Source organism: Lonchura striata, chromosome 5, assembly GCF_046129695.1.
Source record: "Lonchura striata isolate bLonStr1 chromosome 5, bLonStr1.mat, whole genome shotgun sequence".
Lineage (NCBI taxonomy): Eukaryota > Metazoa > Chordata > Aves > Passeriformes > Estrildidae > Lonchura > Lonchura striata.
The window spans coordinates 17988032-18006550 of NC_134607.1; the positions used below are offsets into that span (position 1 = coordinate 17988032).

The 18519-nt window shown below is 43.7% G+C and overlaps 1 protein-coding gene across 1 annotated transcript in view; it reads left to right on the forward strand.

The window, feature by feature from the left end:
• Nucleotides 1–15878: 15878 nt before the first annotated feature.
• CAPRIN2 (caprin family member 2) overlaps nt 15879–18519 on the forward strand; it is a 32698-nt gene continuing 30057 nt past the window's right edge. The window contains exons 1-2 of the mRNA XM_021539990.3: nt 15879–15929; nt 17202–17464. Of these exons, the coding sequence (XP_021395665.1) occupies nt 17216–17464 (249 nt within the window). The 5' untranslated portion in view covers nt 15879–15929; nt 17202–17215. The remainder of the gene's footprint in view (nt 15930–17201; nt 17465–18519) is intronic.

An 18519-nucleotide genomic window follows, 5' to 3' on the forward strand; every position in this document is an offset into this window, starting at 1 on the left:
GTTGACCAGCAGCAGCTTTGAACTCCATTAATGAAAAACAGGTAAGTTAATAGTTATGTGTCTATAGAGAAGTTACACATTCTGAGAGAAAAGAAAGGTACACAGAACTCTCGTGTACTCCAAATCCTGAATATGCTTGAAATTAATGTGACACTAACATTTTGCGCCTTCTATCGTTGTGAATTTAGGTTTTGTATCTCTTTTAGATTTATTAATGAGACTTATCTGGCAAATACTTTCTAGTGTATCTGAGAGAGAGGTTATTGCTACAGAAGTGTGGGACAGCGCCTTGTCATTTCTGGCCCAGCAGAAGAGTGGCTGAAAAGGGACAGGCTTCCCAGGCATCCTAACCCTCAATTCTGGGCAAGGGGACTGTTCATGATCCTGCTCAGCCCTTGCCCTCGCTGCCAATGTCTCATCACCACAGACACGGGTTCATGCCTCAACTGCGACCTTGGCCCTGCATCCCTGCAGAAGCCAGAGCATGGGAGAGCACTAGGAATGGACTGGGAAACGCCACAGCTGAGACTTCTTGGAAAGGAATGGGGGAATGGCGCTCTTTGAGGGCTGCAGAGAAGGGTGGCACAGGTGGCTCTTCCTGACGACCTCTGCAGCACGGCCTGACAATACCAGGGAGACCACGGGCGTTTATGAGGAGGCTGGAAACCCTCAGTCCCCGACTGCCCCGCGGGAGCCATCGGGGCCGCTCCCGGGAGCCGCCAGGCGGCGCCGGCCCGGCCCGGGGACAGCGGCCACCGCGTCTGGGCATCCCGGCGGCGGGGACGGCATCCCTGCCGGCCCGGTGACAGCGGCCACCGCGTCTGGGCATCCCGGCGGCGGGGACGGCATCCCTGCCGGCGTCTGGGCATCCCGGCGGCGGGGACGGCATCCCTGCCGGCCCGGCTGCATCCCGGCGGCGGGGACGGCATCCCTGCCGGCCCGGCTGCATCCCGGCGTCCTGGGCATCCCAGCGGCGGGGACGGCATCCCTGCCGGCCCGGCTGCATCCCGGCGTCCTGGGCATCCCGGCGGCGGGGACGGCATCCCTGCCGGCCCGGTTGCATCCTGGGCATTCCAGTGTTCCTTTCCCCGCTGCAGCCCCGGCGGAGCCCCGCGGTGCCGCGGCTCAGGCACCGCCGGCAGCGCTCGGCTCTCCTCGCTGCACCGGCACGGCCGGCCCCGCTCTCCCGCCGCAAAAAGCGAGCACAGACCACATCGCCGCTTTTCCTTGCTCACAGGCACACGAGACTGAGGCTTTAATTGCCTTAATTTCATCTCGGCAAAGAGTTATTGGACACAAAAAAACCCAAAAAAACCAAAACAAAATCCAAGTTTTTACCTGGGAGAACAGAAGTAATACCAGAGGTTCATGGTTGTCAGCCTGAGTAAATTAATGTCGTTGTGTCACCTAAGCCAGGTGGCACCAGATTTGGCCCAGTAAAAGCAGTTGGAGACTATGAGAGAGGTGCAAAGGAGCTGCTGCCAGCAGGATCCCTTAGCAGGGAAAGCAGCTCGGTGAAAGCCATGTCTGTGTGCTCTCATTGCTGCTGGAGCCGGTGTGGTGATGTGAGAGCCACAGCTGCACTCACGGTGACCCTGGCCCGGGTGCTGCTGCTGCTCTGAGGATGTCTCTGCCCTGCGAGTTTCTGAGAGCAGCTTTCCACTTGGCTGTCCTCCACAGCAAAGTAGGGCACAGGCCCAGCACTGCTGCAGGCTGGGACACATGGCAGGCAATTTTCTTAGAAGCTGGTCTAGAGATGCTTCCCTGCTGCCAGGTCTGTTCCCAGGAATTTTAACTATGGAACAGCAGGATGTCCTGGTGATTGCCAGTGCTGCACCTAGGAAGTGTTTCACCTTCTGCCATCTAGGCAGTAACTGCTTCCTGATGACTCTGCCTGATCAAGGAGCTGGATCCTGGGCGTTGGCCTCCAAGTGATGATCTCTGAGCTCCCCTTCTGCCTGAAATGAGATGGCCAAGGACTGTGACCTCTTTCCCACCACCTGTGACCATGAGAGAAATAGATCTTATCTCCACCTACAGTCTTTTTTCAACTCTGCTTTAGGGAGAGCACATATCAGGTCACAAATCAGTGGGCGGGCTTTGCTGCTACATTGAGAGGTTCTGGCATTCCACACAGCCCTGTAACTGCTGGTATGCCTTCTGTGATTTTTTTCTTTAAGAAATGGAAGTGCAGGACATGCAGGAGGCACACATGGCATCTATAACTTGCAGAGCACAGAGCCAAATCCTCCTCAAAGATGCAGGCCACTGCAATTGAGTCAAAAGGCCCTGTTCTTTCATCTGAGAACAGGTGTAAATTAAATAGCTGTGAAATTTACAGCTGATTCCCAGACACTACATAACCAGAATCAAAAAGTTCTGTTCCACTCCAATGAGATTTCACATCCATGTGCTCCTGCTGCTCATTAACATTGCCTTAATTAAGCCATGGCATTCCACAGCAGATTGGTACTGCAGCAGAGTTCTGATCTAGTGGGAGGTGCTCCACCTACTTAGTGAGAAATTGCTCTAAGTAATTGGGAAAATGGAATGGATTGAATCCAGGTGAAGCATCACAGGTTAGTCACTAATGGCTCATCACAAGGATTGCTTTCATGGCAAGGCCACTTTGTGAGGAATTGAAGAGCAAACCACTGACTTTACAGAACCCTTTACAGAAAGGCTGCCACTGGGTAATGGTGGCACAGGGACAGTTCCTGAGGACCTAATTAGAGCTATGTCAATTATTAATAGTGAATGCAACCTCTTTATGTCTGATTTACCAAAATACCCATGATCTAACAACCCTTTCACAGAATCACAAAATCACTAGGTTGGGAAAAACCTTTAAGATCATTGAGTCCAACCCAGCCCTAACACCTCAACTAAACCATGGCACGAAGTGCCATATCCAGTCTTTTTTTGAAACTCCAGCACCTTCCCAGGCAGATAATTCCCTGGGGACTCTGTGCCAAGAAACGCTGCTGGGGGCCTTGGCAGGGGTTGCAGTGCCATGTATGTCAGTATGACAGAGTGCACCTGCAGAGGGATGCTCCATGTGTGCACAAATCAATGTGCCTGGGGCACAGCAGTGGCATGTGTGCCCAGGTGCCACACAGCCAGTCCATGGGCTCCTGCTGAGCCAGCCAGAGGGACAGAAATGCCGAGGGAGGAAACAAGATAGGCATTGTTCTCGAAGCTGCTGTGGTATAGACACTACTGCAATTATTTTATGTCCTGAAGGGACATCAGATTTATTATCCCCCTTTTTGTCTTACTGAAATAAAACAGGAAAATAGGAACCTGTTTACCCCTTTTTTTTTTCCCCTTTCTGCTATTTTTCCTCTTCTAAAGTTACAGAGCTTCTAGAAATTTCAGAATAGTTGTGAACAGGGGTCGAGGCACCCTAGAAAGAAAAAACTGAGTAAAATCTAACTATGTTGTGTAGTTACTCTCCTAAGTAACATCACCTGCTTAGTCTGATCCTGCCCCATTTTCTCCCTTTCTCTCATCTTCGTCTCTTTTAATGTTTTGGTCATTTTTGTCCAGCCTGTTGAACACACTTTTGAAGTCTGAGTGATAACTAATCATCCTGGGCTTGCTGCTGACTCTGCACCTTTGGGGATAGATGGCAGTCCTGGCACTAGCTGAATGTTTGAGGCAAAGATCACGTGGAAAATGGGAACAGAGAATCCAGATGGATTTCATAGGAAGACTAAGCAAACACGCCTCTTAAAAAGAAACAGAAAAGAGTACGCTTTGTAAATGAAGGAAAAAATGGACGTTATTTTTCTCAATGTAAACAGGAGCATAATGCAGGTGAGGAATGTGCCCTTTAGGAAGGGTCCGAGAGAATATGGAGATATGTGTGAATATTGACTAGGAGGAGAGCAGAGAAGCATCAGGACCTGAACAGCTTTTCAGTAGTGCTTGCACACAGCAATGTTGTCTCCCGTGCTTCTGGAAGGCTCCTGTGGGCGGCTGGGAGGCAGGAGCTTGCCCTGCCCTGTGCCCACAGCTTTCCGTGGCAGACGGGCTGTTCGCGGGGCAGGCGCTTTATCCCCCGTGCCAGTGAGTGTGGAGCGCACAGAAAGGAAGCTAAAACGGAATGGGACTGATTTAATATCCATGCAGGAAAGTGTAATGCAGAGATTTGTAGGTTTTGAGGAGCTAGGGAGAAGTTATGGAGGTGAAATTTTTGCTGCGTGGTTTGGAAGGTGATTCTGGCACTGGGATACATAGGGAGATTTGATTTTGATTTTTTTAACACAAAAATGTCAGGAAAGTCACGCCTCCTCCTTTCACATTAGTGCTTTACAATCTCCTACATCCCTTGAATTAGGTTAAAAGCAGCAATGTCTGTGAGCTCTGAACCATGAGGCAGATTTCTCCTGATTTTCTAATGTGGAGATTATGTACCTATGAGCTGGCCAAAGTAAAAGGGCAGTGTTTGTATAAGGGATTATGCTTTCTGCCTGCCTGTGGCTGCAGGGGAACAAACCCACTCCATTATTAGATGGGTGCTATCACATCTTTGTGTTCTGTAATGAGTTTGGAAATGGTATTTTAAACTGTGTAAATTATTGCCTCTCTCCTTGTTTAGAGGAGTTACTGCCAAATGATTCGCTAAACCTAGTGAGAAGAGAGTACAAAAGTTATGCTGTCAGGTCTGCTTTTGTCTCAACAAAAAAAATGAAAATTGCATCTTTTTGTTTCAGTCTTTTATCTCATTTATAGTGTAGGAATAGTGTAAATTATATGTGTATGTGCATTAGATGTGGGTTTAACCAGGATCCTTGCTAACTTTATAAAGCTGTCCCTTCCCCTCAGAATTTCTACCTAATCTCAATTTTTTTTAACTTTAGGTTTTCTAAAAGCTTGTTCTTTTTTAAAAAAAATAAAAACCACAAACAAACAAACAAAAAAACCAAACCAAACCAAGAAACCCCACCAAAGCCAGACAACAAAACCAACAACCAAATTAATAGTGGATATTAGCTGACCATGACTGCTTGTTTTTAGCCATAGCCCTTATAAGTACAGCAGTTGTTGTGAGCAACCACTGAGAAACACAAAGGAAAATGAGATCTCTGTTTTCAGTACTGTCTTTCTCTCATCTCTTATAAACTGTAAATTCATTTAAATTTTCAAGTTAGTTGAAAGCTTATGTCCAACAGAATAAGTATCTTTGGCTTTAAAAACCCCACACATTCATCATTACTTCTACCTGCCTTAGAGTCTAGATAGCAATAAAAATAACAAATCCTTCAGTCTTCAGTATGTTCATTTAATAATTATAAACATTCACTGGACTAAAAGGATTCAAATGTGCAAGTAACAAGCCTCATGACTACGCAACAAAGTGGGAAATTTTCAAATCACAGTTTTATAGCATGTGTATGAGCTCACTGTTCTCTATTATCTATTTAGGAATCACTGCCACAGCTCTCTTATTAATGTATGAGGTAGAACCCAAATGTATAATAATTTCAATCACATTCATAATTTTTTAAAGCATTGCTTTAAGACTCTCCATTATCATATGCAAAATGGCAAAGTCAATTCCACTTGATTTATTTCGTACGCTCTTCCAACAGCATCACAAACAGTTCATTGTTACGCATCTCTCCAAATAATGAGTTCAAGACATCCTTTCCTTCCCACCACCTCATGCTGCACATTTTATAATGTGTAATTGTCTGATGGAGAAGGGAAGCAGGTAGCCTGGGGGTATGGGAAAGAAGCAGCATCAATGAAGAAGTATTGGACACAGGCCTTATACCCCCTAAGGACCATGGAGTATTTGGAGGATGGATAAAAAAAGGAAACAGGATTAAACTAATCAACAGATGATTAAAAATCATAGTTTAACTTCCCTCCCTCATCAGAGTGCTATCCATCATCACAGATGTTCTCTCCTAGGATGGAGAACTTCCAGACAACCATGAGATTCCCATAAAAGGTACGGGCTACAATTAACTGAGCTCTGTCTGAATGCTGCACTTACAGTTTTTTCTGGAACAATTAACAAGAGACTAACAAACCACTTATTAACTAATCAGTATATTTTTAAAAGCCTAAGGAAACTAAAAAAAAAAAATCACATAATGGCGCTAAATTAAATTGGAGTAAATTAATTTCTTGTGCACTTAAGCCTGTGCTTTGCTGAACTGGCAGCGTACTAATCACATAAAATGCATCTACTTAGAAATACTCCCATTTCTTCTCAATCTAAAAAATGTAAACACTCCTCATTCCTGCACACACATAGAGTGACGCACATGTTCCTCTTCTGATGATTGTGGTGTAAAAGTACAGCAACGTCTTCTTACTCTGTATATTTGGAGGGGCAGGCTCTTTGGAAGGCAGAGAAAGCATCTAGTCAATTTGCTAAAATTCAATCTGCTACTTGACACATTTTTTTATCCTTGATGCCAGTTTTTAAGGGAAATTCCCATGTAAAGTTCAATTCAACTGCACCTGCTGCCTTGAATGAGCTCCTAATAGCAAAAGTAACATCAGCTGAATGAAAAAACCTTTAGAAATGTTTTGTAGCCCACTAAATTGCTATAATTTTTCTATTTGAAGTCTGTATACATAATTTCAGTGTAAATAATCACATTTTTGTTTGGCTGTGAGAAGGGTCATTTGCTGTGAGGCTGGAGGGGCAGAAGTTTCACTAAAATATTTTCTTTAACTTGCATTGGAAATTTAGACAACTAATTTAGGTTCTACCCTAAGGTCATTCATAATTGTTGGGGTTTGGTATATTGGGTTTTCTCTGCTACTTCCCCACCATGTAAAGCAAAGATCAGAAGAGGAGCTGAGCAGTATTGCACTGCCTTGTGTAGAGCCATTTTATTCCAGGGATGTTCCAGGTCTGTGGATCTCTGTGTCATTTAAAAAAAACCCAAAGCTCTTAAGTAAGGCAGCCTGAGATTCAGCCCATGATCCACTGAAAGAAGACAAATAATAACCACCAGACTAAGAGTTCTAAATTATATTGGCACTTCATATGGCCATCACATCTGAGTATCTTTATAAAATCAGGTTGAGTAATGCAGTTTCTAGTGAATTTTCAAGATCCTCTAAGTTTTTACTGTATATTTCCCTACAGAGAGCAGAAACATTCACCTAAGTGTGGTCAGCTACTGCTTGAGGGACTTTTTTGTAAGGGTACAAGAAACTTGAATTGCACAGCAAAAGAAACTTTCAACAGGAGCAAACTAACATGCAAACCTGAAACTGGTAAACCTTTGGTAAACAGCATCATGTGTAGGCATCATGGCAAAGTAAGGGGGAGTGTGGATGTTTTTGATTTAAAATCTTTCTCATAAAATACATCCAAATATTCAGAGTGAGGGGTTTTTGTTTGTTGGGAATTTTCTGTTTGTTTGTTTGCTTTTTTGTGTGCACAGAAGTCAAATTTAAGTCTTCACTGAATACATAAGTACAGAGGGAGTGAGGGACAAAATACTGACCGGTGAAAAGTCCACAGCAAAATTCCCAATGCCTTCAATGAAGGCTGGGTGATGTCTTGCAGGATTACTTATGTACTTCATCATAAACCTATGAACAAATACTTACAGACCGTGGGGCTTCTGGCTTAGTTTTCAGAGTGCCCTGGACTTCTCTGGTTCCTTCTGATGTCAGAGGGAGCTATAGGCAGTTCAGCATTTCTAGAAGTGGAGATTTTAGCTATGGATTTGTCTGCTGGGTCTAGGGCTACCTGGGGTCCTACCTACCCCAGGGGTCTAAGAGGATGTTAAGATGGATTGGCTCCTGGTTCTGCACCCAAGCTCTGATCCACTCACCAGTCACACAGGGGAACTTTTTTTCAGTTTATGTCAACAATCCTGTGTATCATCATGCTGTTGATTCTTGAATCAATCCAGGGTGTTTTATTCTGTGAAATGAATACGCATTTATTTATTTTTGAAACATGAAGATCTGTCCGTGTTGCCTTTCAGCCTTACTGTAACAAAAGGTTTGTGCTTTGATGTGGTTTTTATCATTTTCCCAAGCTCACTCCTGCATCTTTGTTACGTTATCAGCAGTGATGGTGCAAGGCTTCTCTTCTGAGGATCTGAAGATACTCTGCTGCCATTAACCTTGTCTGGAGGCTGAAGGCTCTCATTATTTCACAGGGTTTTTATCTAGTGTGCAGCCTGTTGAAAACCAGGAAAATTTAATTATTCCCCTATATCCTGTCAGGCTGCAGAGTTGGTTCTGATGTTTTTTTACCAGAAAATGTTCCTGGTATTCCATTAGCTCTAGGAGGTATAAGAGCAGTATGCTTTTGACAACATTATTCATTGCTTTTATTTTTTTTTTTTAAACTACATGTCTGCATGCTCTAAGTGCTGCAAAAACACTAAGGTTTTGTTGTATTTTTTTTTTTAATAGGATGTCTGAATTGACCAGTATTCATAACCTTTAAAACATAATAATACATATGTATCTGAATTAGATGAAGGAATAATACCAGGAATAAATAATCATTCTTAAACACTCTAAGTAAAGTTCTTTCATGTTAACTTTTTCATTGGCATCCTAATAGAGTCCTGGAAAGCTGTCTAGATTTTTTTATCTCAAGGAAGCACTTGCTACTTCTCTTTAAGAAGACAAACCATCCCATTAAGATCACAGCTCTTGTGAGCAGGAAAAACAGAAAAGGCAAAAACCCCATGCATATCAATATTAATTTTTAATAAAAATGAAACTTGCATACTGTTTTAATGAAGTCAGTGGGATTAGTTAATTGCTCAGAGTTAAACATGGGATCCTGCAGATGGCCAATAAGGGTCCTGAATAAAAAAATAATTTGCAGGTTCAGCTTTATACTCCTCATGGTTCCATGTTCTGGTACTTGTGTGAATGACACTTACATCAACACAGCAAACATAAAAAATGCCAAGTATTTAATCAAAAAATATGAAGCATACTTAGATTATACTTAATGAAGTTGTTTCAAGTGAAAGCTTCCTTCTTGTGGCAAAACTTAATAATGTAAGAGGAAACCAAATTAGTTTCTATGCAGGCATTTTAAGAGGGAGCTTTCTTTGTAACAGAGATTGAGGGTAAATGAAAATGGGAGATAGATGAGGCAGGGGTATAAATCAATGGCCAATATTGAATTAATTTTAATAGTATAAAAAATATTAAGACCCAACTTGTCAGAATCCCTGGACAAAGGCATGCTGCTCTCTGAGAGCTTTATGGATTTGTTGAGATGGTTTCAGCCTTGTTAAAAAATGACAACAATATTCTTATGTCTCATAAAAATCAATGGTTTTTTTATAAATATACTGATAGATTTAGGAGCAATCTGCTGATGAGTCTAAGAAAATAATGGTTGTAGGATAAGATCTTTTTAGAATACAAATGAATGAGGAGCCTGGATTTTATTAAAAAGTAGAAAAATGAAGGACTATTATTAAAATTGGTTTTTGTACTTGGAATTCTACAAGGAAACATTGGAAGCCTTCAAGAAAGACAGGGCCTATTCTATAAATCTTGAATGGGTTTATTTGCATTAATGTGTTCAGTATTGTTTTATATTGTGGCAAAATGGTCGAAATAAAATTATATATATGCATGCACATATTAGAAAACCCTTCTCTGCTTTATAAAAGTATCAGAGAGATGTGTTGGGTCACTGCTTTGTAATTTTTCCCTATAATTTTTATTTACCATTCTTGTTAAACTTTTGTCAACATTTACCCCATATAAATACCATGTTATTTCATGTAAAATTTAAGTATTTACAGGAACACAGATGAATGAAATAAGTGAACAGATAATAAAAATTTTTACAGTCTTCAAGCTTTGTTCACTAATAATATTGGATGTTTTTTTTCCTCCTGACTGAATCTCACAATATCACTTTGTGAAGTTGCCAAATTTTGCCCCTCTTTTTATTCAATTACATACAGGTGTGTAATATTTTGCATATTAAATTGCTCGGAACTTGAAGCAGGAAAAAATGGAGCCTCAGAAATTGAGTCCTGAATTCAGGTCACAGAGAGATTTCAGGAATGTCAATTGTCTACCTCTCATCCTTTCTTCCTAATGAGAAAAAAAAATCAGAATGTGGGGCCTATTTTTTCCTTTCCTCTAAACTTACTGGGTAATGATGCAGAGAAGCTACCAAATTGCAGAGATAATCTGCAATGGTCTGAAATCAGACTTTTAAATTAAGTTTAATTGAGTCCCAGAATGCATCAGTGACACAGTAGGATTCAAAGGGAAACACAAGTGAAAACATTTTTCACAGGTCCACCTGAAAAGCCTGAGATCAAAGGTGTTTAGGTGGCAATAAGAAGGTAATAAATCTGTCATTAGCATTTCCCTGGGAATAATAAAAATCCATTAGCTTCTCTGGAGGAGCCAGATTGTTGGTTGTGGAGTAAAAGACATGAAAACTGTCCAACCATACTTAGGACAATTAACTGGATCAAAACCCCAAGAAAGTCAGGCTGATATATTTTTAAAACCTTTTTAACTTAAATATTTCTGACCCATGCACCCTGGTTGTAAGGGTACAGGAAGTCTGAGATTCATGTTTGTGAGGTGTCAGGAGATCCCCTGTAACACAGAGACCAGAGCCATGAGCCATTAAGGATCCTGCAGCTGAGTCAGTGGAAAAGCAAACCAAATTCTGGGAGAAGAAAATGGGATCACATAAGAACTCAGAAATCTGAAAAGTAAGGGCCTGAGAAAGATTTTTAAAAACAGTTGGGAAGCTACTTTCATGGAAGTGAAAACCGTAGCAAAAAACCATAGTGCGACAGCAGGAAAATACAACATAACAGGCTGCAGCATCCAAGGGCTCTTAGGGCTGTGATGGAAGGACAAGGACACCAAGCAATTCATAGGCACTTCTTGGGAAGCAAAGGATCCCTGGACTAACGAGGTTCTGCCAGAGGAGCAGATGAAGGTAGCACACCCAGTATCTCAGTATTGTGTGGTTATCCCTGTGCAGCACTGTGAGCATGTGCAGTTCTATAGTTCCTCTTTTCAACAAACTCCTTCCACCACAGAACTCTCCTTTCCTTTTAGGAAAAAGAAAACATTTTTGCACAGACTAAATAATACTAAATAATAAAGACCTGTTTTGGAGACAGTGTTGGTTTCAAATGGACAAACACCCTGGGCAGTTTTTATCCAGCATTCCTATGAATGATGGACGTGGGATTACCCCCCTTTTCTACAGGCAAAAGTCACAGATGCTACTAACTTTGAGTACATAATTCCTCAATCTCCAGGATATTTCTAATCAAAGGACCATATTATGCTCAAAGCACCCCTTTGTTTATGCTAGTTGCAGATGTGACTGCTCTGTACCTACAAGCAGATCCTAATTTATCTAGAAAATGAAGAACACACCCACATAAAATTCCTCAGAAGTTTGTAGCAGAGATAGCTTAATTAACTTAGGTCAATGTTCACTTGAATTATCCATTAAAATACCTTTTCCTGCAGTTATTTTGCTCATTCACTGTAAAATTTCTAAATCCTTCGAAACCTAAGAAGAATGTATTCTAAACTCAACTGTTTTAATGCCCAGCCCAGCTTTGTTCTAAAGCCACATCCATACCAGAAAAAGGGGATACGTGTTGTGGTTGTGGAGAAAATAACACTCTACATGTGTTCATATATCAATGTATCAAAAAGATACGTTTCTGACACAAATAACAAATTCACTTTCATGGACTGGTCCCTGTTTTGAGGCATTTACAGGCATGTGACTCTAATCTCACAGCTGCAAATTAGTGATTTTTTAAAAAACTTTTTCCTCACGCACACACAATAAAGAAATTCCATATGAACACCTGCTCTGCAACAGGTCCTCTTTTGCAACCGAGGTTTGATTAACTCCTAAGAAAGGACAGAGACATTAAGAGAGGCAGGTGCTGCTGCTTCCACTGCTCAGGTCACATAATCTTTCTGCTTAGCTGGGTCCTCTTTTTACTAAGTTTGCCCAGCACCTTTAAAAATTGGTTTTGCTTTAAGACTTTTTCAGTTCCAAATGAACTCTTCCATTCAGGGTGAGTGCTTAAAATTGAGTTGAGACAAACTAGGGTTTGGATTAAGTGATCTTTAGATGTCCCATCCAACCCTAATCATTTGGTGATTCCCAGAGGGACTGAAAAAACAAGCAATTCACAGGATCCTTTCTACGCTTTCACTGAAATTCCAGAAACCCACAGCCTGGAAACAGGAATTTCAGCTTCTGCCAGGGAGCATAACTCCATTCCCTTGCAGATCTTATAGGTGTTAACATAGACCTTAATTAAACACAAGCTGTTTGGCCTGGAGCTACATAGGTGAAATTTGGCTAAGCTTGTAATGGCTGCTTCCAGGCTCAGTAACTATTTCTGTTTAATTGTGTTGCTTCTTTTCTTCTTTCCCTTGAAAATTTTGGGAGAATTTTTCTGGTGAAAACACATAAAGTGAGTGAAAAAAAAAAAGAAAAGCAAAGTAAGAGGAATGGAAAGGAATCAATAGAATCTAGAATTCTGGTGAGGTGAGAAGTGAGCCAGGCAACTGAAACTGGCTGGGAATTGGAAAGGAAATGGAATGGAAATGCCTGGCACCGGTTGCATGCAAAGAGCAGGAACATGAACCAGTGTGCTCGGCAGGATTGAGCATGGAGGCAAGAAAAGAGGAAAAGTTTCTATACAAGGAAACTGAAATCAGGATCCTGTGACAAAAACACAGGCGACAAGGAGCTGGAGTGTAAAGGGAGAAGTGTATGTTTAAGAAGCATTTCCAAAGTTAGAAATCACTGTGAGGTGCAGAAGCTTGTGTAAGGCAATGGTGGACAGTGAGTGGAACAAACTTTCTCCAGACCTCTTGGCTCTGAGTTCTGAACAGCAGACAGGCAGCCACGGGGTTTATATGTGGAAAAAACTCCTTGCAGCATAAAACAGCCTTGTAGCAACATGTTTCCTCCAGGTTCTTCCATTAAATTGGGTGTAATTCTGACTACCATTTCTCTTTGTGAGACCTAATGTATTCATCTCATGTCAGGTCCAGAATTCCTCAGCCTTCCTGTCTGAAATATGTTCTGTGACTGAAGCAGGTTTCTCTAGTCTATTGGTGGATAATCTTTGCAACATCTTCAGTCTGTGTTTCTCTCCTTAAGTTAACAAGCAGCTGATCTTATGCTACACATCGACTTCCTGGAGTTTCACAAAGCAGTAACAGAAAGGATGTCAGGGAATGAAAATGGGAACCTGGTCTCAGTGCTCACCACAGCTGGCTGTGGGCTGGAGGGACACAGCTGATGTTGAATGCCACTGGGATTAGGAAGGGGTTTAGGGCTTGGATAAAGAGTCAGGTGGGGAAAACTGGAAATGGTTGGGTAAAGGGTTGGAATTGTGTGCAAAGGAGAGCCTCCTTCTCAAAGAGACTGTGACTTGGACAACTTGCACTCAGAAAGATTGAGCCTGGGGTTCAGGAGTGGAAAGTGGAATCTGAGAAAAATGAGAGCAGGATAAGCATCTGGGACTGGGAAAAATCAGGGCAGTCCCAGTGGGAGGGGATTAGCAGAATCAGTCAAACATGACAAAAAAGAACAGAACAATTGTCTTCAGTCAGTAGAGTGTATTCCCCTTCTGATCCTAGAGTAAAAGGCACAGATCCCCATGGCTATGACTGTTGCATGGCTAGACTATCATAACCTATGATCACCTACTTAGAGATGATCTCACAATGGATCTGCAAAATGGCGTTAAACTATTTAATTTAGGCTGTACTTAATCCTGGCATTTCCTAACTTCACTGGGCTTGACCTCACCACATCAGTACATTCTTTAGGACTCTAGAGAACACAGATATATTATAAATGTATATATCATTAGTCTCAATTAGCTACTCTATATTTTTTAAAAATGAAATTAAAATAGTCTTTGATTTTAAATATGGATTTGGCTTGTATGAATTTTCCTTTTGATTTTTCCTCTTGAATACTAATAATTGTAAAAGTGCACTATAAAGCAGTTTGTCAGTAGTAACTATGACTTACACAACAGTCCCATGTGTATGAACACTAATTATGACTTATTATTAACAAACGTATTAACTGATCTTTCATTTTATAATTACTTTTCAAGGATCTAGCCCATCTGTATTAGCTTTAGAAAAAACCCCACAGAAACCTACTGCAAGGACTCTCAGAGCACACTGCTGATCCTAGACACAAATTAATAAGCTGCATCTTATTAATTTGCATTTATTTTCAGTAATCAAAACTGTCTCAAAAAACAACCTCATTCTAGGAGCCAGGGCTTTAAAAAATGTAGACTTTTAGGACATGCAATTAAAGAATTTGACACATTGAGAAGTGGCAAAATTGTGGATGCTACAGGTGGTTGCATACAACAGTCTGATTCTGTGATACTCAGTGAATTCTCCTTATTGTTTGAATTATGTATCATTTGCTTGTTTTATTTTAAAAAACAATCTTTCTTATGTATGACCTTATGTATAACCTCTGTTCTCTCATTCATCCATTGTACTACATAAATATTTCTTGTGTTCTGTAAAAGCTGTATTTGCAATCCTTCCTCACTAACTCACTTTTCTCTCATTCAAAATGTCTCTATTTTCATTACTTTCAGTTATGCTATGAACTTTGCTATATAGCTTATTTATTCTTTGTGGTAGTGGCCACAAAACCAGAAACTCAGAAAACATATATACAGCTTAATCCTCTGACTTTTGAAAGGTCTGTTTTCCCCAGTCTTCCAGCCTTCCATACCTTCCATAGCATTGATTGCTAGCGGTTAACAGAAGTTTGTTTGTGAATACTTTATGTTGTGTGTATTCAATTAACTTCAAGTGCTTTTACCAGTTACCAAGAGTTTACATGGGGTTGGGCGGCATTGGATTGTCCTGTGGAGAGCGGCTGAGGGACCTGGGGGTGTTCAGCCTGAAGAAACGGAGAAACAGGGGAGACCGCATCATTTTCTACAACCACCTGAAAGGAGGCTGTAGCCACATGGGGAGTTGGGCTCTTTTTCACAGTAAGAAGGGATAGGATGAGAGGATAGTCCTAAACTGCACCAGAGAAGGTTTAGGTTGGACATTAGGAAGAATTTCTTCACAGAAGGGTTGATCAGATATTGGAATGGGCTGCCCAGGGAGGTGGTGGAGTCAATGTCCCTGAAGGCGTTTAAGGAGGGACCAGCGCCTTGCTCTAGTGTAGACTTCAGTCATAGGCCGGACTCCAGTCTAATTGATTCTGTGACTGTTACACGACATCCACTTCCTTTGCTTCATAAGGTGACCCACAGTCCTGCAGGTCTCCTCCAGGACTTCGTGCGGGCCCAGAGGAGCCCTTCAGCTGGTTTACAGGCACACTCCAACACTTTTCCCGTCTGAGGGTCGCACCAGCCACAGGGTGTGACTGAACAGCGGCTGCGACCAGCGAGAGGCCGAGGGGAGCCCTTGCGCTGGGAGGATGGAGAGCTGCCGTGGGGCTGCTCGGGGAGCGCTGCCCGCGGTGAGAGGCTGCTGTGACACACGCCATGCGACAGCGGGTCGCGGCTCTGCGCCAGACCTCGCCCTCATGGACGGCACACGGCGGAGCGTCACACCTGACCTCCCTCCCCGCCGGGCCGCGCACAGGGCCGCTGTCCCCGCACGCTCCGTGCCCCGTCGCTCAGGCCCCTGCAGCTCCCACCCCAGGGCTTGCCGCGCCGCTCCCCGGGGAGCCCAGCGCATCCCGCAGAGCGGCCGGGCGGACGCCCCGACCTTCACGGGAGCCGCCCCGCGGCCCCGCCCCGCAGGCCCGGCGCCCGGTGAGGCGGCGCCGGCCATTGGGAGGCGGGCGGTGACCGGCGCCGGGCCGCCCCGCCCCCGCCGCTATATGAGGCGAGGGGCGGGCGGCGGGGCGGGCCTGAGCGTGTGCGGGCAGCGAGGTGAGCGGGGAGGCGGGAGCGAGCGGGAGCGGCGGAGCGCGGGCCCCGCGGCCGGCGGAGGAGGCGAATCCCGGCAGGAAGGAGCCGCCGCACCTCCCTTCCCCGCTCCTCCGCCGCACCTCCCTTCCCCGCTCCTCCGCCGCACCTCCCTTCCCCGCTCCTCCGCCGCACCTCCCTTCCCCGCTCCTCCGCCGCACCTCCCTTCCCCGCTCCTCCGCCGCACCTCCCTTCCCCGCTCCTCCGCCGCACCTCCCTTCCCCGCTCCTCCGCCGCCCGGCGCGCCGCGGCGGCCGTGCCCTTCTCCCCCCGGGAGGAGCTCCCTGCCCATCCCTGGCAAGGACGCGATGGAGGGCTCGCCCCGGCTCCCCCGGCGGCCGAGGCTGTCCCGGGGAAAGGCAGGGTTTGCCCTGGTTGCTCGCTGGGATGATGCGGTGCGGCCTCCCCGGCGGCGGGCAGGCAGAATTGTGGTGTCATTGCTTTCCAGGAGCAGGTGTCCGTAAGTAGTTGAAGATGAGGGTGGCCGAGCATCTCTTGCAGAAACTCCCTGCTCAAGGTTACGGCCTCTCCAATGGAAGCCGGTTTCTTGTCGTGGCACAGGCACGTTTTTCAGATGGGTGTAGGCAGGGACCAGTTCCTCACGAAGAATGATGCTGTTTGCTTTAGCAAAGGTGTTTTTTTTTGTTTTGTTTTTGTTGGGTTTTTTTTCCTTATTTTTCCTTCTGTGTGTGTGGTTTTTTTTTTTTTTTTTTTAATTGAGTTGTTTTTAGTTCTCGGTTGGATTGCTGCGGAGGTCATGAAAGGGTAAAACCGATTTAAGGGGACTGAGAAGAGCGGCTATACCTTCAGGCATGGCCCTTCTAAATTTTCATTCAGGCTGCAGCCTGGATGCCAGGCTGGTGGTGTGATTTGCAATTGCTTGCTTGCAGTTTTTTCCCCTGTGGGTGATGTGTGCAGGAAACCTGCCTGGTTTTATATGGTCACTATATTGAGTTTCTGGAATCATCTGCTGTGCTGTCTAATTCTGCCTATGTAAAGGATTTTTGGTGTCTGGATGTGTGGGGAGGCTGCGAACAATATAAAGTTTGCCTTGCTTTGAAATTCTTGCTACAGATATTTTGAAAGCTGGGGGGAGAAGCGTGGAAGATTGTGGTCGGTCCTTCCCGAGGCTCAGTTTTGTGGCTAAATATTCTGAATGTGTGATGTGACAAGAAAAGACCTAACTTGAAAAGGGGGAACGGGGTGTGAGAGAGCTAAATAAGAGTTTCTTTGCAGCTCCATCCATTTCAATGGTGCAGCTTTCCCAAGCCCCTTTCCATCGTCCATCGTCACCTTCAGGCCGGTCGGAGGAAGGGGAGGGGAAGAGGATGAAGGCGGCCAAGCAGCAGGTGACCGCGGCTGGGGAGAGCCCGGCTCCCGCCAGCCCCCTGCAGTCCGCGCTGAGCACGGCGGCCTCTCCTTCCCAGGCGTATGAGATCTACATCGACAACGGGCTCATCTGCCTCAAACACAAGATCAGGAACATCGAGAAAAAGAAGGTAACTTGGTTTTCTTGCCCGTGGCATCTATTTAAGGTGGCGATAGTAAAGCTCATTGCCTTTTAAATGATATTTCATGTTATTTCCATTATTTTTAGCAGCTGGAATAAGGTTATTTGTGTATATAGAGAGCAAATATATGTTGATCAAAACCAAAGATGCTTCTCTTGACCAAATCAATTCAGAACATAGTTGCATCTGATTGAAATGTGATTATAGTCTTGCAGAAATCTTTCATCAATTATATGCATCTGATATTAATTTAGATGTAAATTGTTTGTAAAATCAGAAGTTAGAACAAGTGCTTCCTCTGACAGTGGAAATGTCAGATTATATTAAATATGTATTGCCCTTTATTTTGCATAAATACTTGAATTACATATTTTAAATGCAGGCAAATGTTAGTGAGTAGGAAACTTTTATACAGCAATCTTCTAAAACTTGATCTCTTGTTTGGATCTCTGCTTTTCTGAGGCTGAGGGAACAGAACAGTGTTAGTAAGAATAATAACTGAGGTAATTATATACCTAAAACATTGTAGCTGTGGCTACAATGCAGTCAGACTTCTGCATTCAGAGGCTTTTCAGCTGATTGACAGTTGACTGAAGGCTGTGTGCTTGGTTTTGAGTTGAGAGAATGTTATTTTCTGTAGGATAAAAGATGTAAAGGTGCTGTTCCTTTCAGTGTTGGATCAGGATTACAAGTAAAGCAATTGCATGAGTATGTTGTGCTACTCTAAATGTCTGAAAAGCTTTTAGTTATGTCTTAGTGCAAGGAGAGAGAGTAGATCAGATATCTGGCCATGTGCTTAGGGGACTTGATCCTCCTGCAGGAGATGCAGTATTACTGCTGTCTCACGTCATGCATCATGCTGTAATTTTGAATAACATCAGACAAGCATGTCTGTGTGATTAAGCAACTTCGTGTTGTGTTCTGATTCTGTCCAAGGAAGCTTCTTGTTGTGAATTTCTATGATACCTTTGATTTTCACATGAATGACAATATGGCCTCATCAGCAAATAAAACTGTGACTTAGTAAAATGAGTAGACAGTAT